This window comes from Melanerpes formicivorus, unplaced genomic scaffold (genome assembly GCF_026170545.1).
Source record: "Melanerpes formicivorus ecotype bairdi unplaced genomic scaffold, bMelFor1.0.p_v2 SCAF_1, whole genome shotgun sequence".
Lineage (NCBI taxonomy): Eukaryota > Metazoa > Chordata > Aves > Piciformes > Picidae > Melanerpes > Melanerpes formicivorus.
The window spans coordinates 43346809-43371446 of record NW_027142353.1 but is presented as its reverse complement, the minus strand read 5'-3'; the positions used below and the strand labels follow the sequence as shown (position 1 = coordinate 43371446).

The 24638-nt window shown below is 40.5% G+C and overlaps 1 protein-coding gene across 2 annotated transcripts; it reads left to right on the top strand.

Moving 5' to 3' along the window:
* The first annotated feature begins 435 nt into the window (after window positions 1–435).
* Window positions 436–21996, top strand: MXRA5 (matrix remodeling associated 5). Of its 2 annotated transcripts, none has more exons than XM_068141658.1 (6): window positions 436–645; window positions 2796–2925; window positions 3216–3606; window positions 8024–12967; window positions 15043–15943; window positions 18334–21996. In XM_068141658.1, the coding sequence occupies exons 1-6, from the start codon at window positions 464–466 to the stop codon at window positions 20240–20242; spliced, it is 8457 nt and encodes a 2818-aa protein (XP_067997759.1). In that variant the 5' UTR covers window positions 436–463; the 3' UTR covers window positions 20243–21996. The 2 variants fall into 2 exon arrangements, with proteins under 2 accessions (XP_067997759.1, XP_067997758.1); XM_068141657.1 differs by having other exon boundaries at window positions 18331–21996.
* Window positions 21997–24638: the final 2642 nt, after the last annotated feature.

Sequence of the window (24638 nt, the reverse complement as noted above, 5' to 3'; positions counted from 1 at the left end):
AGGTCTTGCATCAAGTAGATAACTGATATTCAAGTGAATATGGCTAGCTTTTTTTTCTTTCATTGTCTGTAGAGGGAGCCATGGCAATTTGCATGAACTAGACATGAAGTTTTCTGATTTTTAGTCAGGACAAGTACTACCCTTGACATACAGACCAAATGTACAAAATTTATTACCATAGGGAGACAACCTGACTGTAATAGAATAGGTATTTGGTGGAAGAGTTAGAAGTGAATAATGAGGGGAAAGTTAACGTCAAAGTAGTAAATGATACTGAAGGAAGAAAACTTCTGAACTACTGAACTTTGCCTTTATTGTCTACAGACCTTTTGGGATGCTGCAGAGCACTGCTAAATATATAAAGCTATTGAAAGGATTTTTCAAACCACCTTTTCTTTTCTCTTCCTCCCCTCCCATTTTCCCCGGGCGGCCCAGGGGAAGCGAGGAGAGAGGAGGCGACAAGATGGGGGCTGTGGCGGCGGCGCTCTCCGTGGTGCTGATCCTGGGGCTGGGGCTGCTGCCAGTAGCCCAGGCCTGCCCCCAGCCCTGTGCCTGCTACCTGCCCACCGAGGTCCACTGCACCTTCCGGTCCTTGGCCGCCGTGCCTGGGAGGATCCCAAAACATGTGGAAAGAATCAATTTCGGGTTTGTATGGCTCTTTGTAGCAAGCAGTGAACTATTGTTTTTAAATAAACATTTATGTCATGGTGCCAGTTCTTGGTAAATAGGGCATGTAGTCTGTTACAGTGTATAAAAAGTTGTATGTTGAATTAAACCTACTACAGGATGTCTGCTAAAAGGTGCATGTTATACTTGATGTAGGAAAATATAGTAGGAGTAAAACTCCACAATGTAGCCAGGTAGCATTTTGGAGAACAATGAGATAAAGCATATATTAAAGCAACACAGTAAAATTAAGCTATTCCATTGTCTTTGGAGTTGTTTGGTTTGAGTTTTTTGTTTTTTTTTTTCAAGGACCTTGAAGAAGATGTCAGTGTGTTAGGGAGAAATTGCTCAGGCTCCAACTCATATTCCTCTGCCAGGATATTGCCAACTCACATGTAACTGAGAGATTGTGAGAAAAGAAGGCAGAGACAGTAGGCTGCATATCACATAAGTGCTTTATAGGGTCATTATGTGACATGGTGTGGTGCAAGAGTCACACTCCTCTTCTACTTGATACCAGAGTTGCCTCACTACCTAGTATGAACTCACCCTGAACACCTCAAGGCCTATAAACTGCAACTGAGCATGCAGTAACTGACAGTAGAGATTTCTTCTCTGTAGTTTAAATTTCTGTCCACCAACACTTTATCCATATGAAGCCTAATTTTAGTCTAAAATACCCTTGTAGATAATAAATCTGTGTTACAGTATTCTGTATTTTCATGCCATTTTGGGCCCAAAAAAAATACCCCACTCCTCTTATTCAAAATCACACATTCACAATCAACTCTCCTCTATACATCAACATTCTATGGCAAACTTTATGCTTCAGTTGCTTTTGAAAATTGGATGTATGCTTCTAAGTTATTTAGGTGTTTAGACTGCTTTTTAAAATAAAGGTTTATTACTTGATGCTAATAGCATGAAAGCCTTTTCCTATCTTTGTATTTTATGACTACAAATGCCATTTCCTGACTTGTGGCCATTCCCGGAAGAAGCAGTCTTATACCTGTTGCTATATTTCTTTGATTTTGGAAGAGTTTTCACCATATTTTCATTTTAAAGTGCCAATTTTTTAGGAGGTAATGATTATTTTCCTAATTGAAAATAATTTAGAAAAAAAAATATTTTGAGACATTCATGTTTTTTAGAAGGGCCAATGTTTGAGTCAGAATTTTAATAGGATAACTGCTACAGTGGGACTAAAAATATCAAAACAGTCTACATCTTTGGTAAAAATTCAGAATCTTCAGGTAGATAATATGGTGAGGATCTGAAACTATTTCCTTCATATTAAGGTACTTTAATTTCTTCCTGTCTCTTCTCTCCCTTTCTAGATAGTGTAAAAAAAAGTAGGAAATATCTTTAATTTTTTTTTATTAAAGACTTCATGCCCAGGTTAGTTTAATTTTATGTCTACATATGGAAAATCCAAAGGCAGAGTTAGTCTGCCAAACTTAAAACTTAACATATTGGCAAATAAAATCTGATTTATTTGTCCAAAGTGAAATTGACTTCTTTTCAAAAAATAGATTTTCTGTATTCCTTCTCTGAAAGGAGTTTCTAGGCTCAAATTACACAATTGGAAGGTCAATTCCTAGATCTTATGTAATTAGTTGATGTAGCCAATTACATATTGTAACAGCAAGTGAAGCAGGATGTGATTTCCTGCTTCTCATGCTGTTTGGGAAATACCTATTTGTAATGTCTTTTCTCCAAATCTTTATTCGTTTATTGTTAGATATTGTTTTGGCAATACTGCAGCCTGTCTAGTTTGCCAGGCTCCATAGCATCATTGGTTGGCTGCAGGCCATTCATTTATTACCATCTATAAACCAAGCTGCATGGAAAAGCATACTAACAGCTATTAGAATTTAAATGCCTATTTATTAGTCTTACTCCTAAATTATTGTTGAAGTACCACAAACTGAGAGAAAAGGAATGTTAATGTAAACATGAGCTTTGTATACTTGGCCTTGTAAAAATATTTCAGTAACTTCTGGCCCTTTGACAATGCATTCAGATCCCTCCAATTTTCCCTGAAAATTAGGTTTTACTACTGTTACATTTGCAGTCCATGACAGTCAGTGCATAAAATATTACTGCATGTGTGATTTTTTTCCCCCCAGGTTTAACAGTATACAGTCTATATATGAAAACTCCCTTGCTGGACTTACAAAACTGGAATTGCTTATGATACATGGAAATGACATTCAGAATATACCTAATGGTGCTTTGAAAGATCTCATATCTCTCCAGGTAATTCTCAGGTCTTCCAAAATTCTAACTTTCATGGATAAGAGAAGACAAAGATAAGTGGTTTTTTAGTGCCTTTCTTAGGATTAAGATGTTTACACCCTAGATATACTGGAGATCTCTCAACCATGCCTTTGTTATACTAATAGTCATTTGTATTTTCCCTTTTTGACCAGCATATCATTTTGCATGGTTGCATTGACATTTGAATGTGAGAGGAAGACTTCCGCTTCCTTGCTATTCTGTTTGAATTTAGATAGAAAACCCAAAATTTCTCTCTTCTATTTTTTTAGGTTTTCAAAATCAGTTACAATAAATTGAAAGTCATAACTGGCCAGACCCTCCAAGGACTTTCAAGCTTAATGAGACTGCACATGGACCACAACAGAATTGAGTTTATTCATCCAAATGCTTTTAATGGATTAACTTCTCTGAGACTGGTCCACTTAGAAGGGAATTTACTCCATCAACTTCACCCCAACACCTTTTCAACATTTGTGGTCCTTGATTATTTCAGACTGTCAACAGTTAGACATCTCTACCTATCTGAAAATGCTCTTAGGACCTTGCCTGCAGGGATGTTTCAAGGCATGCCACTGCTGGAAAACCTTTACCTTCATGGCAATCCATGGACTTGTGACTGCAGTTTAAAGTGGCTTCTTGAATGGAATGAAGTTTCTGGAGGTAAGAGCAAAAATACTAATGCTTCTTCAAATCATAATGCTAGATTATTTTCTCTTGTTCTGCATATGGACAGTGTTGTTGTGTTGTTATTTCCTGACTATTACTTACATGATGTCTTGGTGCATTATTGCATTCCATTACCACTCAATAAATGCACATATTTAAAACACAGTGTAGAAAGGATTCTACTTTGTGTCACTAGTTAGAAATTTGTATTCAGCAACAAAGGAATTAGACATTACATTCAAGATGGGAAAAGTAATCTCAAAGTTTATAATTGGAAAGAGGAGATAGGCTGTAACCTGTTAGCGTGCTCCTTTGTGCACCAGTATATCTCTGACTAAGGGCTGTCAGTGGTCCTCAACCAACGAAGCTAGTAACCCTGTGCTTTCATGGGAGGTGCAAACATTGGATTTGAACTTGTTTGGATAAAGAAGGAATGGAAGGCAGTTTTCCAAATTCCTGGATGAGTCCTTTAGCTTTGGTGCAGTTAATATTAAGGCTGTTATGCAATATGCATCCTTCGTGTCTATATGTTCTTTCATTGACTGCAACTTCCTTTTATGATCGAGGAAATATATTTTAAGAATTTCCAGAGAAAACCTGCAGTTCTGAAATTTCTTTCTGTAAAACAACTGGTCTTTCTTTGTCCAGACATATGTGAGAGAAGTGTCATGATACTTAGGCTGGAGCACTTCTCATCATGTGCAGAAGCAAAATACTGGAAGGAAGAAAGGAAAAAACCCACAGATTTATAATGCTTCTGTATCAGGAATGCAGTAAATGAGTAGTACTATGAATGTTAGTTGTTGATTTGGGCATCTCAGTTCACCATCTCAGTTAGTTGAGTGCTTACTGTAGTAGGCCGGAGGGGTAGCCTTCACTACAGCAACCATGAAATGATAGAATTTAAGATCTTCAAGGCATCAAAAAGGGTGTAAAGCAAGCTCACTACTCTGGATTTCAAGAAAGCAGGCTTCACTCTGGTGAAGTCCTTGCTGACAGGAAAAGGGAAAATACAACTCCTGTCTCCATAAAGGGGAAAAAGGAAGACCCTGGAAACTATAGGCCAATCAGTCTAACCTCTGTACCTGGCAAGATCATGGAGCAGATCCTTCTGAAGGCTATGCTAAGGCATACAGAAAATGAACAAGAGCTGATTGGTGGTAACCAACACAGATTCAGTGAGAGCAAATCATGTCTGATGAACTTGGCTTTCTATAATGGAGTTACAGCATCAGTGGACAAGGGAAGAGCAACTGATGTTATCTATCTGGACTTGTGTAAAGTGTTTCACACTGTCCCACATGACATCCTGGTCACCAAATCGGAAAAGCATGGCCTGGAGGGGTGGACCACTCTCTGGATAAGGGATTGGCACTATGGCTGCACTCAGAGAGTTACAGTCAATGGCCCAATGTTCAAATGGAGGTCAGTGACAAGTGGCATCTCTCAAGGGTCAGTACTGGGACAAGTGCTATTTAGCACCTTTGTCAGTGATACAGGCTGTGGAATTGAGTGCACCCACAAGTTTGCAGGTGACATGTGGTCTGGTTGACACACTGGAGGGAAGGGGATAGAACCAACAGTGAGATGGATTAGGAACTGTTTATAAAACAGAGTCCAAAGAGTGGCAGTCAATGGTGCCAAGTCCAGCTGGAGACCTGTAACTAGTGGACTCCCCCTAGGATCAGTGCTGGGTCCAGTCCTGTTCAACATCTTCATCAATGACATTGATGAGGGGGCAAACAGACAGATGGACAGAGTGTCTGCTCAGCAAGTTTACCAACGATATCAAACTGGGAGGCTTGACTGATACACCTGAAGGCTGTGTGGTCATTCAGTGAGACTTGGACAGACTGGAGAGCTGGGCACAGAGGAACCTAATGAGATTCAACAAGGGTAAATGCAGAGTGCAGCACCTGGGAAGGAATAATAAACTGCACCAGTACAGGTTAGGGGGTGATCTGCTGGAGAGCAGCCCTGTGGAGAAGGACTTGGGAGTCCTGGTAGATAACAAGTTATCTGTGGGTCAGCAATGTGCCCTTGTGGCTATGAGGGCCAGTGGTATCTTAGAGTGCATTAAAAGGAGTGTGTCCAGCAGATCAAGGAGGTTCTCTTCCCCCTCTACTCTGGCCTAGTAAGACCTCACCTGGAATCCAGTTCTGGGCTCCCCAGTTCAAGAGGGACAGGGATCTACTTGAGAGAGTCCAATGGAGGGCTGCAAGGGACTGGAGAATGTGCCCTATGAGGAGAGGCTGAGAGACCTGGGACTTTTTAGTCTGGAGAATTTTGAGAGGGGATTTAAGAAATGTTTATAAGTATCTGAGGGCTGGGGGTTAAGAGGGAGGGGACAGGTTCTTCTCAGTTGCACCCTGGATAGGACAAGGGGCAATGGATATAAACTACAGCACAGGAGGTTCCACCTCAACATGAGGAGGATCTTCGCTGTGAGGGTCACAGAGCACTGGAAGAGGCTGCCCAGAGATATAGTGGAATCTCCTTCTCTGGAGACTTTCAAGACCCAGCTGGATATGTTCCTGTGAGACCTGTGCTAGATTCTATGGTCCTACTCTGGCAGGGGGTGTTGGACTCTCTGGAGGTCCCTTCCAACCCCTAACATCCTGTGATCCTATGAAGGGACTTGGACAGGGTTGAGAGGTGGGCCCAGACCAACCTCATGAAGTTCAACAAGGCCAAGTGCAAGGTCCTACACCTGGGTCAGAGCAATCCCAAGCACAAATAGAGACTGGGTGAAGAGTGGCTCGAGAGCAGTTTCAAAGAGAAGGGCTTGGGCTGTGAGCTGACAAAAAGATCAACATGAGCTGGTAACGTGTTCTTGCAGCCCAGAAGGCCAACCATGTCCCAGGCTGCATCAAATGATGTGTTGACCTTAGCTGCAGTTCAATACTTTTAAGAGTACGTAACTCTTGAACATGTAAAATAAGTGTTCCTGCCTGAACTGATACTTGAAGTCTCTAACTCAGGTATTAAATGTCACTAATTTACATTTTAGGATTATTGTATGCTCTCCTTGATCTAGATGAGTGTGTCTGTTAAGCACACTTAGATTGCAGTGTAAGTTGTAACAATGAAATATTAAGTAAACTTCCTATTCTTGTGCTGTGTTGGCTTGTTGGCATTTTTATTCAGTTTGCAACCCTTTTTACATTAAAACAGTAGTGATTATTAGAAAAATATTTTATCCATGCCCTTTTTATGTATAACAGATTTTGTGCCTTTATATAATGATAACATTAACTACTTTTGGAATTCTGTACAGATAGAGTTACAAAAGTCCTTCAGACCAGTGTGACCTCTGCCAAGGTTCTGTCATGAAGCATGCTTTCCTTATCTCTGATACATATTTGAATCTGCAAGTGATGGGCTAGTTAATTTGTAAGATCTTCTAAAGAAAAATAGGCAAAGCATTTGTTTTTCAATTAAAAAACAGAATGAAATTTTGCCACTCATTTCCTCTTCTAGCATTTTGCCTTATAACCCACAGGTATTGTTCATTCACTCAAATATCCCCCATTCCTCAGTGAGTAATCATCATGACACTTATTCCTGGAATATCTGGAATAATTTTATTTACAGCCTGTTTCCAAACTAAATATACAAGGTGACATTTGCTATTATAATGAGCAGACCAATGTAATAAATATGTGACTCTTATTTTGCAGTCAAGTCTTTCTGGCATGGACAGAAGAGAGGAGTCAAGGCTGTTGTCTCCTGTTTTAGCACTCCTTCTCTGTTTTAGTTTTTATTTTATCGTAAAAGAATTTACAGTTATTTCAAAGGTCATGGAAGAAGTATCACTTCAGGGTTTTTTTGCTGACAATGAATAGGTTTTAAGTGCAGGAACTAGTCAGAAATTTTGGTAGCCACATGTAGTCATTAATAACAGACAAAAGTAAATAACTTTCTGGATTATTTAATGAGGAAGTTCACCATTTCTCAGGCAAATGCTACATTTTGAAAAACTGAGAGGACCAAGTCCTCATATTGTTAGATCCACAAGTTAAATGGTTAGGGTCTCACAGTAGAGATGCAGACTATTTTGCACAGCGTAGATTTTTACAGACTTGTAAAGTGTTGCTCTGAACACTTCCGTTTCTAGGCATTTTACTCAGATTCAGTGAATCTAATTTTCAGAGGGTTGAATATTCAGTCTTCTCATTAAAGTCAGAAGAAATTTGGGTCAGTTTGAGAATCAGGTGTCCTTTTGACTGTGAAAACCATGAGGTACCATTTTAAAAGCCTTGTCTTATGTGTCACGTGCCATAGTGAGTTCTTCATGCTGTCCATTTCAGAGTTTTGAGAGTTCTCTAACTTTAGAACAGTTACTCAGCTTACCTAGTATTCGTTTTCCCTTTTTTTTTTTTTTTTTTTAACTCTTTTGTTGTTGTTACAGGTGTTTTAAAATGCAAAAAGGACAAAGCTTATGAAGGGGGACAGCTCTGTCCTAAGTGCAACAGCCCAAAACATCTACAGAAAGAAGATATTCAAAACTTGAAAGATATTTCCTGTGTAAAACCGATCATTCAGTCTTCATTGAGGCAGAATAGCAGCACTCAAAATGAAGATGATGGTGAAAGTTACAAAGTCCCTCTGGAAAAGATTCAGTCGTCTCCGTGGAACATTACTCTAAATATGACTGATGAGCATGGCAATGTAGTCCACCTCAACTGTGAAATCAAAAAACCAACAGGCTCTACCAAAATTCATTGGAATCAAATCCAGACTCAGGAGATGGATCTAAATGCTACAATTTCATTGGATTTTGAGTGTCCAATGAACCGAGAAAACTATGAAAAATTATGGAAGCTTATAGCTTATTACAGCGAAGTACCTGTCAAATTGGAGAGGGAACTTATGCTCAGCAAAGAGCCTAAAGTAAGCTATCGATACAGACAAGGCTTAGATTATGATGCTCTTTACTACACAGGTGTAAAAGCTCAAATACTGGCTGAGCCTTCCTGGGTGATGCAACCTCTTATAAATATCCAATTAAACAGACATCAAAGTACAGGGAAAAAGGTGTTACTATCTTTTTCTACTGTGTTTTCTCAGACAATTCATACCAAAGACACTGGGCAGCAGAGAAGCTGGGTAATGATAGAGCAAAACCAGACCACAAGGACATCACAGATTGTGGTGGAAGGGTCAGAATGTCAGCTGAGCTGCAATGTGAAAGCTTCTGAGAGCCCTTCCATTCAGTGGCTATTTCCAGATGGAACAAAACTGCAGGGGCCATTTAATAAAAAAACCAGTCGATTTTCCATTCTTAGCAGTGGCCAGCTAATAATCAAATCAGTGAGTTACACTGATAGTGGTCTGTACCACTGCATTGCACAGGTGAGAGATGATGCTGACATAATGACTTTCAGACTTGTGGTGCAGCCTTCAGCTGTTCAGGTAGCTGATTCAGATATAGTGAGAGTTGAAAAAAATGTTGGAGATCCAACAGTTTTGCCATGCAATGCAGTTGCCATCCCAGAGCCACAGCTGAGCTGGATTCTTCCAAACAGTCAGATACTTAATGATTTATCAAACTCTTCAAAAGGATATATGTTGCACAATGGTACTTTGCTTATTCCAAAAAGCCACGTCAGTGATAGTGGCCACTACAGATGTGTGGCCGTCAATCAGCAGGGATCAGATCAGTTTGTCGTAAGGGTTACAGTAAATAAAATGGTGTCTGACAGGTCATTTAAAAGGGTAAAACTAAAAAAACGCCCAGGCTCAAAAAGTTTGTCAAAAAAAAGAGGGCATGTCATAGATGATGGAGAGGGGTCAGGAGCAGAAGGAGTGGAGGAGTTCCCTCAGAGAAAAAGCCGCCTGAAAGACTGGGAAATAGGCTTTAAACAAAAAAGTGACCATGTGACAGAGGCTCAAATTAAAAAAAGAAAGAAAGGCAGACGAAAAATGAAAATCTGGAAGAGTACTGATAGAAATCAAGACAGCAATGTTGCAGAAGGCCGGAGAGTATTTGAATCTCGAAGGAGAATTAATGTAGCAAGCAAGCAGATTAATCCACAGCACTGGGCTGACATTTTGGCAAAGGTCCGTGGGAAGAATATTCCTAGAACCACAGCTACAGCCATTCCTTTAACAACCGCACTGACGTCAGTCATGCAGAGAACTACTTCAGTCTCTCATCCAATAGCCAGCCCTCCAACTTCAGGAGCAACAGCTGATGTGGTAGATTCCTCTGCTGATGCACCACCTGTGGGGGAGGATGAGCCATTCTCAGTGACGATTTCCCAGAACACTAAAGCATTTTCAGTCCAGTCCATATTAGTAAGGTCAGAAAGTCAACCCTTCTCCGACCACAGCGACTTAGAAGCACCTGCAAGTACATACCCTGGTGAAATCACTGTATCAGCTGTTCATTTGACTCCTGTCTCTGCAGCTGTAGTCAAAGAAAATATCTATCCTTTCACTGAAGAACCTCTAACCAGACAAATTGTAACAAACTTCCCTAATATTCAGAGCAGCTCATTTACAGTGGAAAATATCGATAGGAGTGTGTCTTCTACATCAGAAGAGAATTCTGCTTTTGCTGAGCTACCACTTGATGTTGCATTCCTAGCCAAATATCAGACTGCAGATCTTCATAGCATCTTGGAGACAACTGTGAAATTAAGTAAAGTGGATCAAATAAATATTGGCACCATAATTTCAACACCTTTTCAGTTAGATGAGATCATCCCAACAGATTCTATAGACACTACTACCATTTCTTCATCCATTTCTCCATTTGTTAGAGAAAAAAGCAATGACTTGATACACCAGCACAAAGAAGCATCTACAGATCAGACAAAAATGGCAGACATAAGTACAAGTTTTCCAGTTGCCACATCCATTAGAGTTCAGAGCAAGGAAGAACCTGAGACCTATGGGAATATAGTAACTCAAGAAAGCATGTCCAGCCATTATGCAAAGAATTTTCAGGGAGGAAACAGAAACTTGGCTACTCCAAAACCAGATACCACATTTGTTTTGCATAATACTAATACTCATAATAAACCAGCAGAGGGGATAAAATCTGCTTCTGATGACAATAGGTTGACCACTGTGGCCACAACAACAGCTCCTTATAGAAAGACCATGCCTCCACTTGTTACTCAGCATGCTAGGAGAAGGCCATATGGGAGAAGGGGATTGAGGCCAAAGAGAATTCAACAAAAAACAAAGCCTTTACCCCGCATTGTTTTAACCACAGAGGCAATACCTGTTGTTCCAAAGACACCTGTGGTTGAAGCTGTGACCAAAATCCCTTCTGCAACTCTTGAAAGCCCTGATCTTACAGGCAATGTCAAAATACAGGCTAAACAAGAGGAGCACATGGCATTTATTCCTTCATTAGTTTCTAATCCAGATGTCTTTGAGAAAATTACCAAAATCAAAGAGGTAGTCACAACCTACTTTACGCCTACTGCTTCTTCACCTCAAGAAGAACGTATGACACTTGCTACTGCTTCAGAAACCTTGACACTTCCAGTGACTGCACCTGTCACAATTTTATCATCTCATGATGTATATGACACAGGTTCCAGGAAAGAGTCAAGTGCACCTCTGAAACCTGAGCTAATGGAAGTGCCAGGATACACTTCATTAGACAATATATCTGAGATGGGCATTAAAGCACATTCTAAAACAATGGATAGTAAGGCAGAACAAATGAGTACAACAGTTTCTCCTAAGCACCTAAATAGCTTGATGCTATCTGCAAAACCAGAATCTCAAGAGCCTATCCTATTTGACTCAGAAGTTGTGGTTAACAAAACAACTGCTGAAACATTCCGGTTGATATATCCCACTTCAACTGACTTAGGTATTTCTTTTGGAACAGTAGAAGATTTTAAGGACATCTCGGTTTCAGTGGAGTCATGGAAACCCACAGTATCTTTAGAAACACCAGGAATAAATGAACGAGCTCAGCAGCAGGAAACAATTACTTCATCGTTCTCCTTCAGCAGGACAGAAACTTATACTTTTCCACTTAATGAAACAGAAAAATCTGTTGCTTCTCAGACTGAGACAAAGCCATCTTCCTTGGAAGACAAGCAAGCAATGTCGAAAGTATTTCATCATAATCCCACATTGGAAACAACTGAAAAGCCTTCAACTATATCCACTGCCTTTATTCCTTTTATAAAACTTGTCACTATTCCACCTTCTATTTCACATCCTTCACTTCATTATGCCACTGAAGAAAGTATTACTTTGAATCAAGAAAGCCTCCTAGAAGGAAAACAAATTGAAACAAATAGGGACAAAATGGTGGTATCAAGGTGGAATGTGCACCCTATTTCTCCTTCTAGCAAAACCAAAATAAGCATACAATCAAAAGGGGAGCAATTCAAAGAGTTACATAGTAGCATGTCAAACAACAGTTTATTGATAAATCCAAACATTCCACATCCACCTGCTGGAATGATACCAAGCCTAAACCAAAGGCTACTCATTGTGCCTCCAAAGCATGTTCCAGTAAGAGGTGCAGTGAAGCCTCCATATATTGCAACACAAGGTTCACTTCACTATTTTATGACACACCAGCCTCTTCACTACACAAACAAACCAGAGATAACAGCATATGCAGCACATGCCATACAGGACAAAAAATCTTTTGCCTCTCAGAAGGAAGCAGCTACCCCAACACAAACCTCTCTATTTCACAAAACAAATCCAATCACTGCGAGCAAGTTCAGTAATCAGGGTCAGAACAGATACAATATTAATTCAAGATTTTCTGGAAGTAACTATGTTCCAGATAACAGAAGCACAGTAGGGAGACTGCCAAGTCAGTGGATCCCCTATTATCCTAGTTCCAGAATGCCTTTCCTTTTCAACAGAACAAGGATATTCCCTCACTTAAATATGCATCCGAAACCAGTGGTCCCTAGTCAACCATTTCTGAAAGATGTAAATGAGGAGAAGGTTGCCCAGGTTTCCCCTTCTAGCATTACAATGCAGAAAGCTACAGCTATTCCAGTGCCTCCAGTGTCACACACCACAACCACCACATTTCCACCACCAGCAATTTTGAAGATTACCCCTCCAGCCTTTCTCTCTCAGCACACAAAACCTCAGCTATCTACTGCAGTTCGTCCAGTTAAAAATGTGCAGCAGCATCAAAAAGTTCCATCTGTGCCTTATGTGGGAGGCATTCTGTCACACAATTCAACTGTATTTCAGTCTCCCACTAACTTCAGGATTCATGGAGAAAGACCTAAAATAATCACAAAAGGGTCTCAGAGCATATCCATTCTTGCTGAAACAGATATTTCTATCCCTTGTGATGCAGTAGGGGAACCCAAGCCTTTTATTACTTGGACAAAATTCTCTACAGGTAAGACAGAGAAAAATGTGATTTTGATAATTTTCTTTTTTAAGGATATAAATACTTGGTTTGTTGTGTAAAAATGTAACATGATTGCATGAATAGTCCAAAGCACTGAAGAAGAATTTGTCTCATTTAGTTGTTATAGATAAAATGTGACTAATGGCAACTAATCATTACAGATAAAAATTTTGCCATCTTTCTTGTAGTAAAAGAAAACCTCTACCGTTCAAAGAGTTTATTTTTTTAAGAAGAAATAGAAGCCAATTCTGATTATTCACAGCAGTTAAAATTTATGATGACAATGCTTGTGCATATGGGTTTGTTAACGCTACTGTCTTAAATATTGATGTGTCTGTGGTGAGGTCCCAGATGACTGGAAACTGGCCAACGTGGTCCCCATCCACAAGAAGGGTCGGATGGAGGAACCTGGAAACTACAGGCCAGTCAGCCTGACCTCAGTGCTAGGGAAAGTGATGGAGCAGATTATCCTGGCAGCAATAACTGCGCACCTGAAGGATGGCCAAGGGCTCAGGTCCAGCCAACATGGATTCAGGAAGGGCAGATCCTGCCTCTCCAACCTGATCTCTTTCTATGATCAGGTGACCCACCTGGTGGATGTGGGGAGGCCTGTGGATGTGGTCTACCTAGACTTCAGCAAGGCCTTTGACACCGTCCCCCACAGCAAACTGCTGACTAAGCTGTCAGCCTGTGGATTGGACCACTACACTCTGTGCTGGGTTAGGAACTGGCTGGAGGGCCGGGCCCAGAGAGTGGTCGTGAACGGTGCCGCATCCAGCTGGAGGCCAGTCACCAGTGGTGTCCCCCAGGGATCAGTGCTGGGCCCTGTCCTCTTCAACATATTCATTGATGATCTGGATGAAGGGGTAGAGTCAGTCATCAGCAAGTTTGCAGATGACACAAAGTTAGGGGCAGATGTTAGTCAATTAGAGGGTAGAAAGGCTCTGCAGAGGGACCTCGACCGACTGGACAGATGGGCAGAGTCCAATGGGATGGCTTTCAACAAGTCCAAGTGCCGAGTGCTGCACTTTGGCTATGGCAATCCCATGCAGAGCTATAGGCTGGGGTCGGAGTGGCTGGAGAGCTCCCAGACAGAGAGGGACCTGGGTGTGCTGATCGACAGCCACCTGAATATGAGCCAGCAGTGTGCCCAGGTGGCCAGGAGGGCCAATAGCATTCTGGCCTGCATTAGGAATAGTGTGGCCAGCAGGAGCAGGGAGGTCATAGTGCCCCTGTACTCTGCTCTGGTTAGGCCGCACCTTGAGTACTGTGTCCAGTTCTGGGCTCCTCAGTTTAAGAAGGACATTGAGACACTTGAGCGTGTCCAGAGAAGGGCAACAAGGCTGGTGAGAGGCCTTGAACACAAGCCCTATGAGGAGAGGCTGAGGGAGCTGGGATTGTTTAGCCTGGAGAAGAGGAGGCTCAGGGGTGACCTTATTGCCCTCTACAACTACCTGAAGGGTGGTTGTAGCCAGGAGGGAGTTGGCCTCTTCTTCCAGGCAACCAGCACCAGAACAAGGGGACACAGTCTCAAGCTGCGCCAGGGGAGGTTCAGACTCGAGGTGAGGAGGAAGTTCTTCACCGAGCGAGTCATTCGGCATTGGAATGGGTTGCCCAGGGAGGTGGTTGAGTGATCGACCCTGGAGGCGTTCAAGGGGAGATTGGACGTGGCACTTGGTGCCATGGTCTAGTCATGGGGTCTGCGGTGTCAGGTTGGACTCGATGATCCTCGAGGTCCTTTCCAACCTAAGTGATACTGTGATACTGTCATTTCCATAAGCAAATGGAAAAAGGAAGTTCCATTAAGATTTAAGAGGAATGCGAAAGCATAAAATACTTAAAAGTTCCCACACTGTACATGCTTGCAAACTAGTATGGTTAGTTCTGCAATAGAAACAAAGACTAATTTATGCAATGGAGTGTCAGAAGATGTTGTGTGATCCATCTAAACTTGTAATTGGTGTTAAGTAAATCTAAAGTCTTACACAAGATTTTTTTCACTGCAAAGATGTATGCCTTAAATCCTTTGAATTTCTATTTCTTTTTTTCTTTCACTTTTCCAGGAGCTCTAATGACAGCCAACACCAGGTTACAAAGGTTTGAAGTCTGGAAAAATGGTACTCTCCTTATCCAAAATGTTCAGCTTCAGGATCGTGGACAGTATTTGTGCACAGCTCAGAACCAGCATGGCATAGATAAAATGATCATTCTGCTCACAGTTGTAGCCCACCCCCCCAAAATTTTACTTTCCCGCTATCGGGATGTCACGGTCTACTTTGGAGAGACCATAGCAATGGAATGTCAGGCTAGTGGGACTCCAAGCCCACATATTTCATGGATTTTCCCAGATAGGAAGATTTTACAGACAGTCTCTACCACAGAAAGCAGGATAATGCTTCATGAAAATCGGACCTTGTCTATCAAGCAAGCGACTTTTTCTGACCGAGGAGTTTACAAATGCATTGCAAGCAATGCTGCAGGAGCTGACAGTATCTCAGTGAAGTTGCACATTGCAGCCTTACCCCCCATCATCCAGCAGGATAAGCAAGAGAACATTTCCTTGCCCTTTGGTAGCAGTATTAATATCCACTGCACTGCCAAAGCAGCACCTCCTCCCAGTATCCGCTGGGTGGTCTTTGATGGCACACAAATCCGACCCTCTCAGTTTGTCAATGGGAATTTATTTGTTTTTCCCAATGGAACTCTTTATATTCGCAACATCTCCCCCAAGGACAGTGGGACCTATGACTGCATTGCTGCTAACATGGTAGGAGCTGCCAAGAGAACAATACAACTTCATGTGAAGAAGCATGCATCGAATGCTAAGATCACTGGGAGCTCTCCTCAGAGGACAGATGTAACTTATGGCAGCACCCTGCATTTGGACTGTAGTGCTTCTGGAGACCCTTGGCCTCGGATATTATGGAGATTGCCTTCCAAAAGGATGATTGATTCCTTACACAGGTAAATTGCTATTTGAGGTGTCACATCTAAATTAGTTTAGATAGAATAGAATAAACCAGGTTGGAAGAGACCTTCAAGATCATCACTTCCAATCCATCATCCAACACCACCTAATCAACTAAACCATGCAACCAAGCACCCTATCAAGTCTCCTAAACACCTCCAATGATGGCAACTCCGCCACCTCCCCAGGCAGCCCATTCCAATAGGCAATCACTCTCTCTGTGTAGAATTTCTTCCTAACATCCAGTCTGAACCTCCCCTGGCACAGCCTGAGACTGTCCTATTGTTCTGGTGCTGGTTGCCTGGGAGAAGAGACCAAGCTCTGCCTGTCTACAGCCCCCCTTCAGGTAGTTGTAGAGAGCAATAAGGTCACCCCTGAGTCTCCTCTTCTCCAGGCTAAGCAACCCCAGCTCCCTCAGTCTCTCCTCATAGGGCTTGTGTTCCAAGCCCCTTACCAACTTTGTTTCCCTTCTCTGGACACGCTCCTGCAAGTCAACATCCTTCCTAAACTGAGGGGCTCAGAACTGGACATAGTACTCAAGGTGTGGCCTAACCAGTGCAGTGTACAGGGGCACAATGACTTCCCTGCTCCTGCTTGCTACACTGTTCCTGATGCAGGCCAGGAGGTCATTGGCCCTCTTGGCTGCCTGGGCACACTGCTGGCTCATGTTCAGCCTACCATCGACCAGCACCCTCAGGTTCCTCTCTGTTTGGCAGCTCTCCAGCCACTCTGACCCCAGCCTGTTGCACTGCATGGGGTTGTTGTGGCCAGTGTGCAGAACCCGGCACTTGGATATGTTAAATCTCATACCGTTGGATTCTGCCCATCTGTCCAGCCTGTCAAGGTCCTTCTGCAAAGCCCCTCTACCCTCTAACAGATCAACTCCTGCCCCCAGCTTGGTGTCATCTGCAAATTTCCTGATGATGGACTCAATGCCCTCATCCAGATGAACTTGGAGAAAAGACAGTTCATATCTGTTCAAATTTAATTCTTCTGTGAGTTTTGAATGAGTCTCCCCAGTCCTTAAGGAAGAATTTGAAATTCTGTCAAAAGTTCGCCAAGCCATAACTAGGCATAACTTTCTTGAAAACAGTAGTACTTTGGAAAAGTCAGCTTGAAGTGTTTAGGATAAGCTGCCACTATTTGTCTATTACAGCTATTTGTAGTAAAAAGTGAAGATAGGCATCTTGTGTACTGCTTGTTCCAATGTTCTTCGTTTGCATAGAGTGGCACAGGTGTCTGCTTGACTCCAGGAGCAATGGGATTGCTGAATGTTGTTTATCTGTTGTACAAATCACTCTATGAAGTAAATATAGAGTGAAGAAGTAATATTATCATTTCTTAAGCATGGTCATTTTAACATCAGTGTATAAATAAACATATTTCAATAAGGTCTGTGCAAACCCACTTACAGATAAATGCCTAAACCAATTCCTTGTTCAGTGTTTTAAATATCGAGTAAAGTATCTGTTCTCTAAACTGAGAGTAACTGTCCTAAGGCTTTGCTGAAAAGACAGTTTCTGCTCTATAAATTGGTCATTACTCATGCTTTGAGTACTATAGACAGATGAGAAATCTACTGAAATTTAAATGCACCACTATCAATAACTGTCTTAATAGCTGAACTTAGTCATCTTTTTCATACTGATAAAAGATACACTTAGGTAGCCCACAGATAGCAAAAAACCCCAAATTTAGTTTTATGCCTGATTGTGGTAGCAACAAAATACTGGTGCTTTTTAAAAAATTTTCACACATGATCTTTAAGTGGGCTGATTTTCAGACAGGATAACTTCTCTGGGGAGAAAGCTGGGGCTACTGGTGAAATTAGTTTTGACCACAATTTGCCTATTACATAGCAAAGTGGAAAGGAAAAAATAGCGCATTCAAACTCTTTCTTCATATTTCAAAGCTTATCAATATTGTACTTCTTTGTTATTATTTTGAGGGCCAGAAGGAGTTGCTCACCTTGATTTGTTTTCAGCTGATGACCCAAGTGCCAGATTCCATAGTTTCCATGTAGGTTTTTTGTAGAGTATATCATTCAGAAGTTCCATATTTTAATGTTGTAGAATACTGTATTATGCACTCAGAAGAGTAAAAAATACCATTGTTTCATAATGGTTGTTTAATGGTCAAAATAACTGTTAAAGTCGTTGAATGGAACAGAATTGCTTGAATTATTTTTTTTCCATTTGCTTTTTGGTGGTGAATATCTTGGACATTTCAGATGATCTAATTATCTAACAAAAGCAATGCTCCTTTCCTCTCTATTCAGTATTAATGAGTTGGGGTATTTTGAACTCCAGTTTTAACTCAATATTTATTACCTAAGATGTGATTTTTATATCTCATGTTCTGTTATTTTTTTCTTTTCTTACAGTAGCTTGGAGACTAGAATCAAAGTGTTCAACAATGGGACTTTGGTTGTCCATTCAGTTACAGATAAAGATGCAGGAGACTATTTGTGTGTGGCTCGCAATAAGATCGGGGATGACTATATGGTCCTCAAAGTGAATGTGATGATGAAACCAGCAAAAATAGAACATAAGAATGATAATAACCACAAGGTCAAGTATGGAGGGGACCTGAAAGTTGACTGTGTAGCAACAGGTCTGCCAAATCCTGAGATCTCCTGGGGTCTCCCAGATGGCAGCATGATCAATACCTTCATGCAGTCAGATGACAGTGGCAGCAGGACAAAGCGATATGTGGTCTTCAATAATGGAACCTTGTATTTCAATGATGTTGGACTGAGAGAGGAAGGGGACTACACATGTTATGCTGAGAACCAGATTGGGAAGGATGAGATGAAAGTGCGGGTCAAAGTAGTGGCCGAGCCTGCAACTATCAAGAATAAAACATATGCCATTATTAATGTACCCTATGGTGATGTTATTACAGTAGCATGTGAAGCCAAAGGAGAACCCACTCCCAAAGTCACCTGGTTCTCCCCAGCCAACAGACCCATTCCTGCCCTATCTGATAAGTACCAGGTCTATAGGGATGGCACCCTCCTCATCCAAAAGGCCCAAAGATCTGACAGTGGTAACTATACTTGCGTAGCACGGAACAATGCTGGAGAAGATCGGAAAATTGTCTGGATCCATGTTAATGTTCAGCCTCCCAGAATTAATGGGCATCTCAGTGCAATAACATCTGTGAGAGAGACAGCCATCAGGGACAGCCAGAAACTTATTGACTGCAAAACTGAAGGCATCCCTGCTCCACAGGTATTATGGGCTTTTCCAGAAGGAGTAATCCTGCCAGCTCCCTACTATGGGAACAGAATCACTGTGCATCGCAATGGTACATTGGACATCAGAGGGGTAAAGCAGACAGATGCAGTGCAGCTCATATGCATCGGACGGAATGAAGGAGGGGAAGCAAGACTGATTGTGCAGCTCTTCATTACAGATGACATGGAAAAACCCTCCTTCAGAGACCCTGTCAGTGAAAGGATCACTGCCATTGCTGGGCACAGCATCAATCTGAACTGCTCAGTCAAGGGGAACCCCAAACCCAGCACAAGCTGGATCCTTCCCAATGGCACTGAAGTGCTGAGTGGCAACCACCTGCACAGATTTTACCATAAGAAGGATGGGATCTTACACATCAGCAGCCTCTCTGCTGGGGATGCTGGGACTTACCGCTGTACAGCTAGAAACCCAGGAGGTTATGTGGAACGAGTTGTCTTCCTGAAGGTGGGACTCAGGCCAGAAATTAGCAACCAGTACAACAACCTAGTGAGCATCATCAATGGAGAAACTCTGCAGCTCCATTGCATCACCCAGCCAAACCAGCGGGCACAGATCTCCTGGACCCTGCCCAATGGGATGGTTATGGATGCTCCACAAGCTCTGGGTCGCTTTTCCCTGATGGAGAATGGCTCACTGACGGTGCGTGAGGCTTCTGTGTTTGACAGGGGCACTTATCTGTGCAAGGTGTCCACAGAGTATGGCACCTCTGTTATGAATGTGCCTGTCATTGTGATAGCCTATCCTCCCCGAATCACCAGTGAGCCAGCACCTGTCATTTATGCCAGGCCTGGAAATTCAGTAAAACTGAACTGCATGGCCATTGGGATTCCTAAAGCAGAAATAACATGGGAGCTTCCAGATAAATCTCATCTGACAACAGGAGCTCAATCCCGTCTGTATGGAAACAAATTCCTCCACCCTCAGGGGTCATTAGTCATCCAGCAGTCTTCTCAAAGGGATGCGGGCTTCTATAAATGCACTGCTAAAAATATACTAGGCAGTGATTCGAAAACAACCTATGTACATATGTTCTAATAATCAAACAAATGCCTTTGGCTGGCTACTAGTGTTCAAGTCAATTCCAAATGAGTGCAATGAGGAAAGTACTGTTTGCAGCAAAGCCAGGAAGTCTGAGGGCAGAAAAAAAGGAATTATATTTTTATGCAAAGTGTATTGCATGTATTCAATGTGGTAATAAGTCCCTGAAATAAAGGAGGCAATAGGCATACTGAAACTGAGGAGACTAACATGTTAAAAAAGGATTTTAAGTTGTTACGACAGTATAGTGTGTTTTTTCATGCTATCTGATAGCACCTGAGACGTGAAGTACTCTATTCTTGTCAATAGTGCAAAGCTATTCCTTGTTCTAACAAGCACCTTAAAAAGTACCAAAGAAGTATTAATTGTTAATAAATGAGCTGCAGTGATAAAAGTGCTTTAGTGAAACATAATTTTCTTTATACCCTGCAGTACTTTTACATAATCTAGCCTTATAGAATATGATTACTAACCTTTCTGTTCATTCTTTATCAGCTCCTCAAAATCAAAGACTAACTTAGCAAATAAAAGTGGTCTATTTTAAAAAAAATACATGCAGATGTTAATTACCTTAGCATATGAACAAACCTCTTCCACTTACTAAGGACACTACAGTCAGATCATTTATTATATATTTTATATATATTTTTAAATCAGACTATGAGACTAGAAAGAATATCAATTAATTTGGTCTCATTTTATAAATTATTGGTCTTTACAAGACTCTGATGCATTACAATGTTTATAATATTAAGGTCAATATACTGTACATTTTATAATAAAAAATATTTTCCAGGAAAAGTGTATTCGCTGTGGTTTTCATTTGGTTTTAAGAAAACATGAAAATTTTGGCAGTGAGAGTATGAAGTTAAAAATCAGAAGTTATGTAGTGTTACACATACTCTTTATCCTCCTCAGTGTGATTTCCTAATAAAATCATAACACTGTTCTGTATATTTCAGGATACATTTATGATTTCAATACTTCTTATGCAATCAACAATGGCTTATTGGATCATGTATATCATTTTAGTAAGATTTACCAATTATGCTATAGACCTCATTTCTATAAGGTGCTTAATATGCCCATGTTTCAACAAACAACTCCAAGTAGAATTTTGCAAATGTTAACTCACCTTTGAAACATGGATTCGCTGAGATATTCTTGAATTCTTAAATTTCTGATTGTTTATAAAACTTACGTTCTAGAATATGATGAGAATAAAAGATTTAGTTTTTCTATTGTTCAAAACATGGCAGAAAGTAGTGTAAAGCACTATTCTAATATTTAAATCTAGCAAAACCTCTAAACTAAGATTTCTGCACCCCACTAATTTGTCCAGTTTAGGAAAATTGTAAGCTGTTGCAAAATATGCATTCATTGTCATTTTAATCCAAGTGAGCTACTTGAAGTAAAAAAGCATATGATTAGAACAAGGATGTTGAATTAAATGTCAAGGGCAAGGACATTGCTGAAGATACAAGGGACATAATTTATGTGATAGAATATTTTCTAAAACTTAGTTTTTAAAAAGTCACTGCAAGCTAAGAAGTGGATTCTACACAAGCATTTATTAAAGTTGCAATCATATTACATGCCTAATTAAATGTCAATTATGTCTTCTTTTTCATGGTTTAAACCCTTGGGCCTGAATCAGCTAATAGGTGATCAAGGTGAAGTGTGCTTAAGTATCTGGCAGAGATGTAACTGCTTGTGATAGCAATTCATGAATAAAGGAACAAGGTTTTTAATTAGAGTACATGTGCCTTTTCTAATCTGACTATTTTCCTTGAACATGTCATAAATTAGGTATGTCTTTAGTTCCTTTACTTGATTTTAGCGGTTTTTTTTTAATTTTATGGCCGTTCTTGGAAAATGGTTTGAAAAAAAAATATACATTTTAAAAGAGTTTGGTCAGCATTTTAGCACTGGAGTAGGAGTCAAGCACTTCCTTTCATTTGTCTATCAAATGAAGTTAACACTTTAGTTAACACTGAGTAAATTTAGATATTCTTGGTTGCTGAATGACTTCTATATATTTCCATTAAACAGAGGAGTATTTAAGTTAAGGGAAGACAATTAAATCCAGAATCAAACATTTGATCTGCTGGAATTAAGCAAAGCATTTGATAATGTTTTATTCATCAGTCCAGAATTCCCACTGCTGACAATGGAAAATTTGGAGGCATAAGAAATGAAATATTTGGCTCAGGACCTTTTTTTAATTCAAGACTTGCATGCTTTAAAAATTCCCTCTAAATTGGACTTACCATTTTTTAATGTTGTAATTTGCATTACTTTACCCCTTTGATGACAATATACTCCAAATATAAGGCCTATAAAATAGACTTTTCTTCCAAAATAAATGTAACTACGGCTTAATAAATACCATATGAACTTTTTTACTCTCAAACAGTATTTGGCAGGATGTCCTGTCTGTCTTATGCTTTCTTTACTGAGATATGGGTTGTTCAGGATATCCATCTTTTGTAAAAATAAAGAAATTCACAGGGAAACCAAGTCTGTCCCAGGACTTCTGTTCTAAGGGCTGAATCTGTGTGTCACTCATTCTGAATTACCCATCAAATGCAGGTTACCATAGCACACAGAATTCAAATCATAACATCTTCCTTTTTTCCCAGGTAATCATCTGCATCTTACATGAAATAAATCAATGGCAAATTTGCATTACTTCAAGGATACAAAACTTCATTGAAATTTTTTTATTTTTTTTTCTCAGAAATCTGCATTCATCATTCACACCAAGCAGAGCCATTCATTCAAACACAATGATGCTTGTTCCTTTTCTGATTTTGAGAGATGCTGGGACATGAACCACAGAATCACAGAATGGTGGGGTTTGGAAGGGACCCCCAAAGATGACTGAGTCCAATCCTCCTGCCAAGCTAGATTGCCTGGGGCATGTCACACAGTCACACATCGAGATGGGCCTTGAAAGTCTCTAGTGAAGAAGACTCCACAACCTTTCTAGACAGCCTGTTCTAGTGCTCTGTCACCTTTACATTAAAGTTTTTCCTCGTGTTGAGGTGGAACTTCCTGTGTTTCAGTTTGTATCCAGTCCCCCTTGTCTTATCACAGGACACCACTGAAAAAAAGCCTAGCACCTTTTTCTTGACACCCACCCTTCAAACATTAGTAAGATCTCTCAGTCTTTTCCACACTAAACAGCGCCACGTCTTTCAGCCTCCTCCTCATAAGACAGATATTCCAGTCCCTTAAAAATCCTCATAGCCCTCCACTGGACTCTCTTTAATATACCCCTATTCCTCTTGAACTGGGGAGACCAGAATTCGACACAATACTCCAGATGTGGTCTCACCAGGACAGAATAGAGGGAGAAGAGAACCTCCCTTGATCTTTTTTTGAGAAGATTTCACAGTTTTGGTTTGATCAATCAAAGCAGGTCCTGGATAGTTTCCATGGAAAGAAAATGGGTGATTTTTTGCTTTGAAAATGAGGGGAGAGAAAGGTTTGTTTGACTCCTATTTTGGAGAAGCACAGTAACTACATGTCTTATTACATAACTGCTCAGATGGAAGATGGAGTTGTACAGGTTTTTTTTCTCTGATTTTCACAAAAAGAGGTTCACTGTAACCATATCCCTAACACAAGTAACAACTGATAACAACAATGAAGTTAGGAATATAGGCCAGAAAACCAAAACCCATGGAAATAAATTATGCTCATATCTTCAAGATCTGGTAATATTTGTAAAACACTAGCCAGTTCACTTACATGTTTTAGTTATTACCTTCAAAAGCTCATGAAGGCCTATTGAGGCACAAGACCAAAAAAAATGCTAAAGCTGTAGTTGAGGAAACAAGGCAGCCAAACCCTGGTATCAAGAGAGGTACTTGACTTAATTCATTACTAAACAGTCAATCTAAGAGCACCTGTAAAATAGCACAATAAGACGCAGATATTCTGGAAGTTTCCACGACGATGTAATAGCTAACTAGTTATCTTCTCACAAAAGTGATTAGTCCAGAACATAGAGAACTGGTATGAAATATCTTAATTAAGCAAAATTTTTGCATAGTCATATGGGATGTTCTCATGTCCAAACTAAAGACATGCATTTTATCTGTTATAAAGTAGGAGAAGAGGTGTTTTCAAAACTTTTAACAAGAACTGATGACAAATTTGTTGTCAGTTAAGACACACCAACTAAATTCAGCTTAGGTCTAGTACATTTCCAAATTTTCATTAATGACTATCTGATATAGAGAAGATACTTTGAAATGTGAATAATATGAAACCAAAACAGATTAAATCATATAGGCCTGAATGGCAATTCAGAGTGATTTTTCTGTATTGGTGAAATTATTGTATTTTTTTATATTATTATTATTATCCAGAAAATACAAATGCA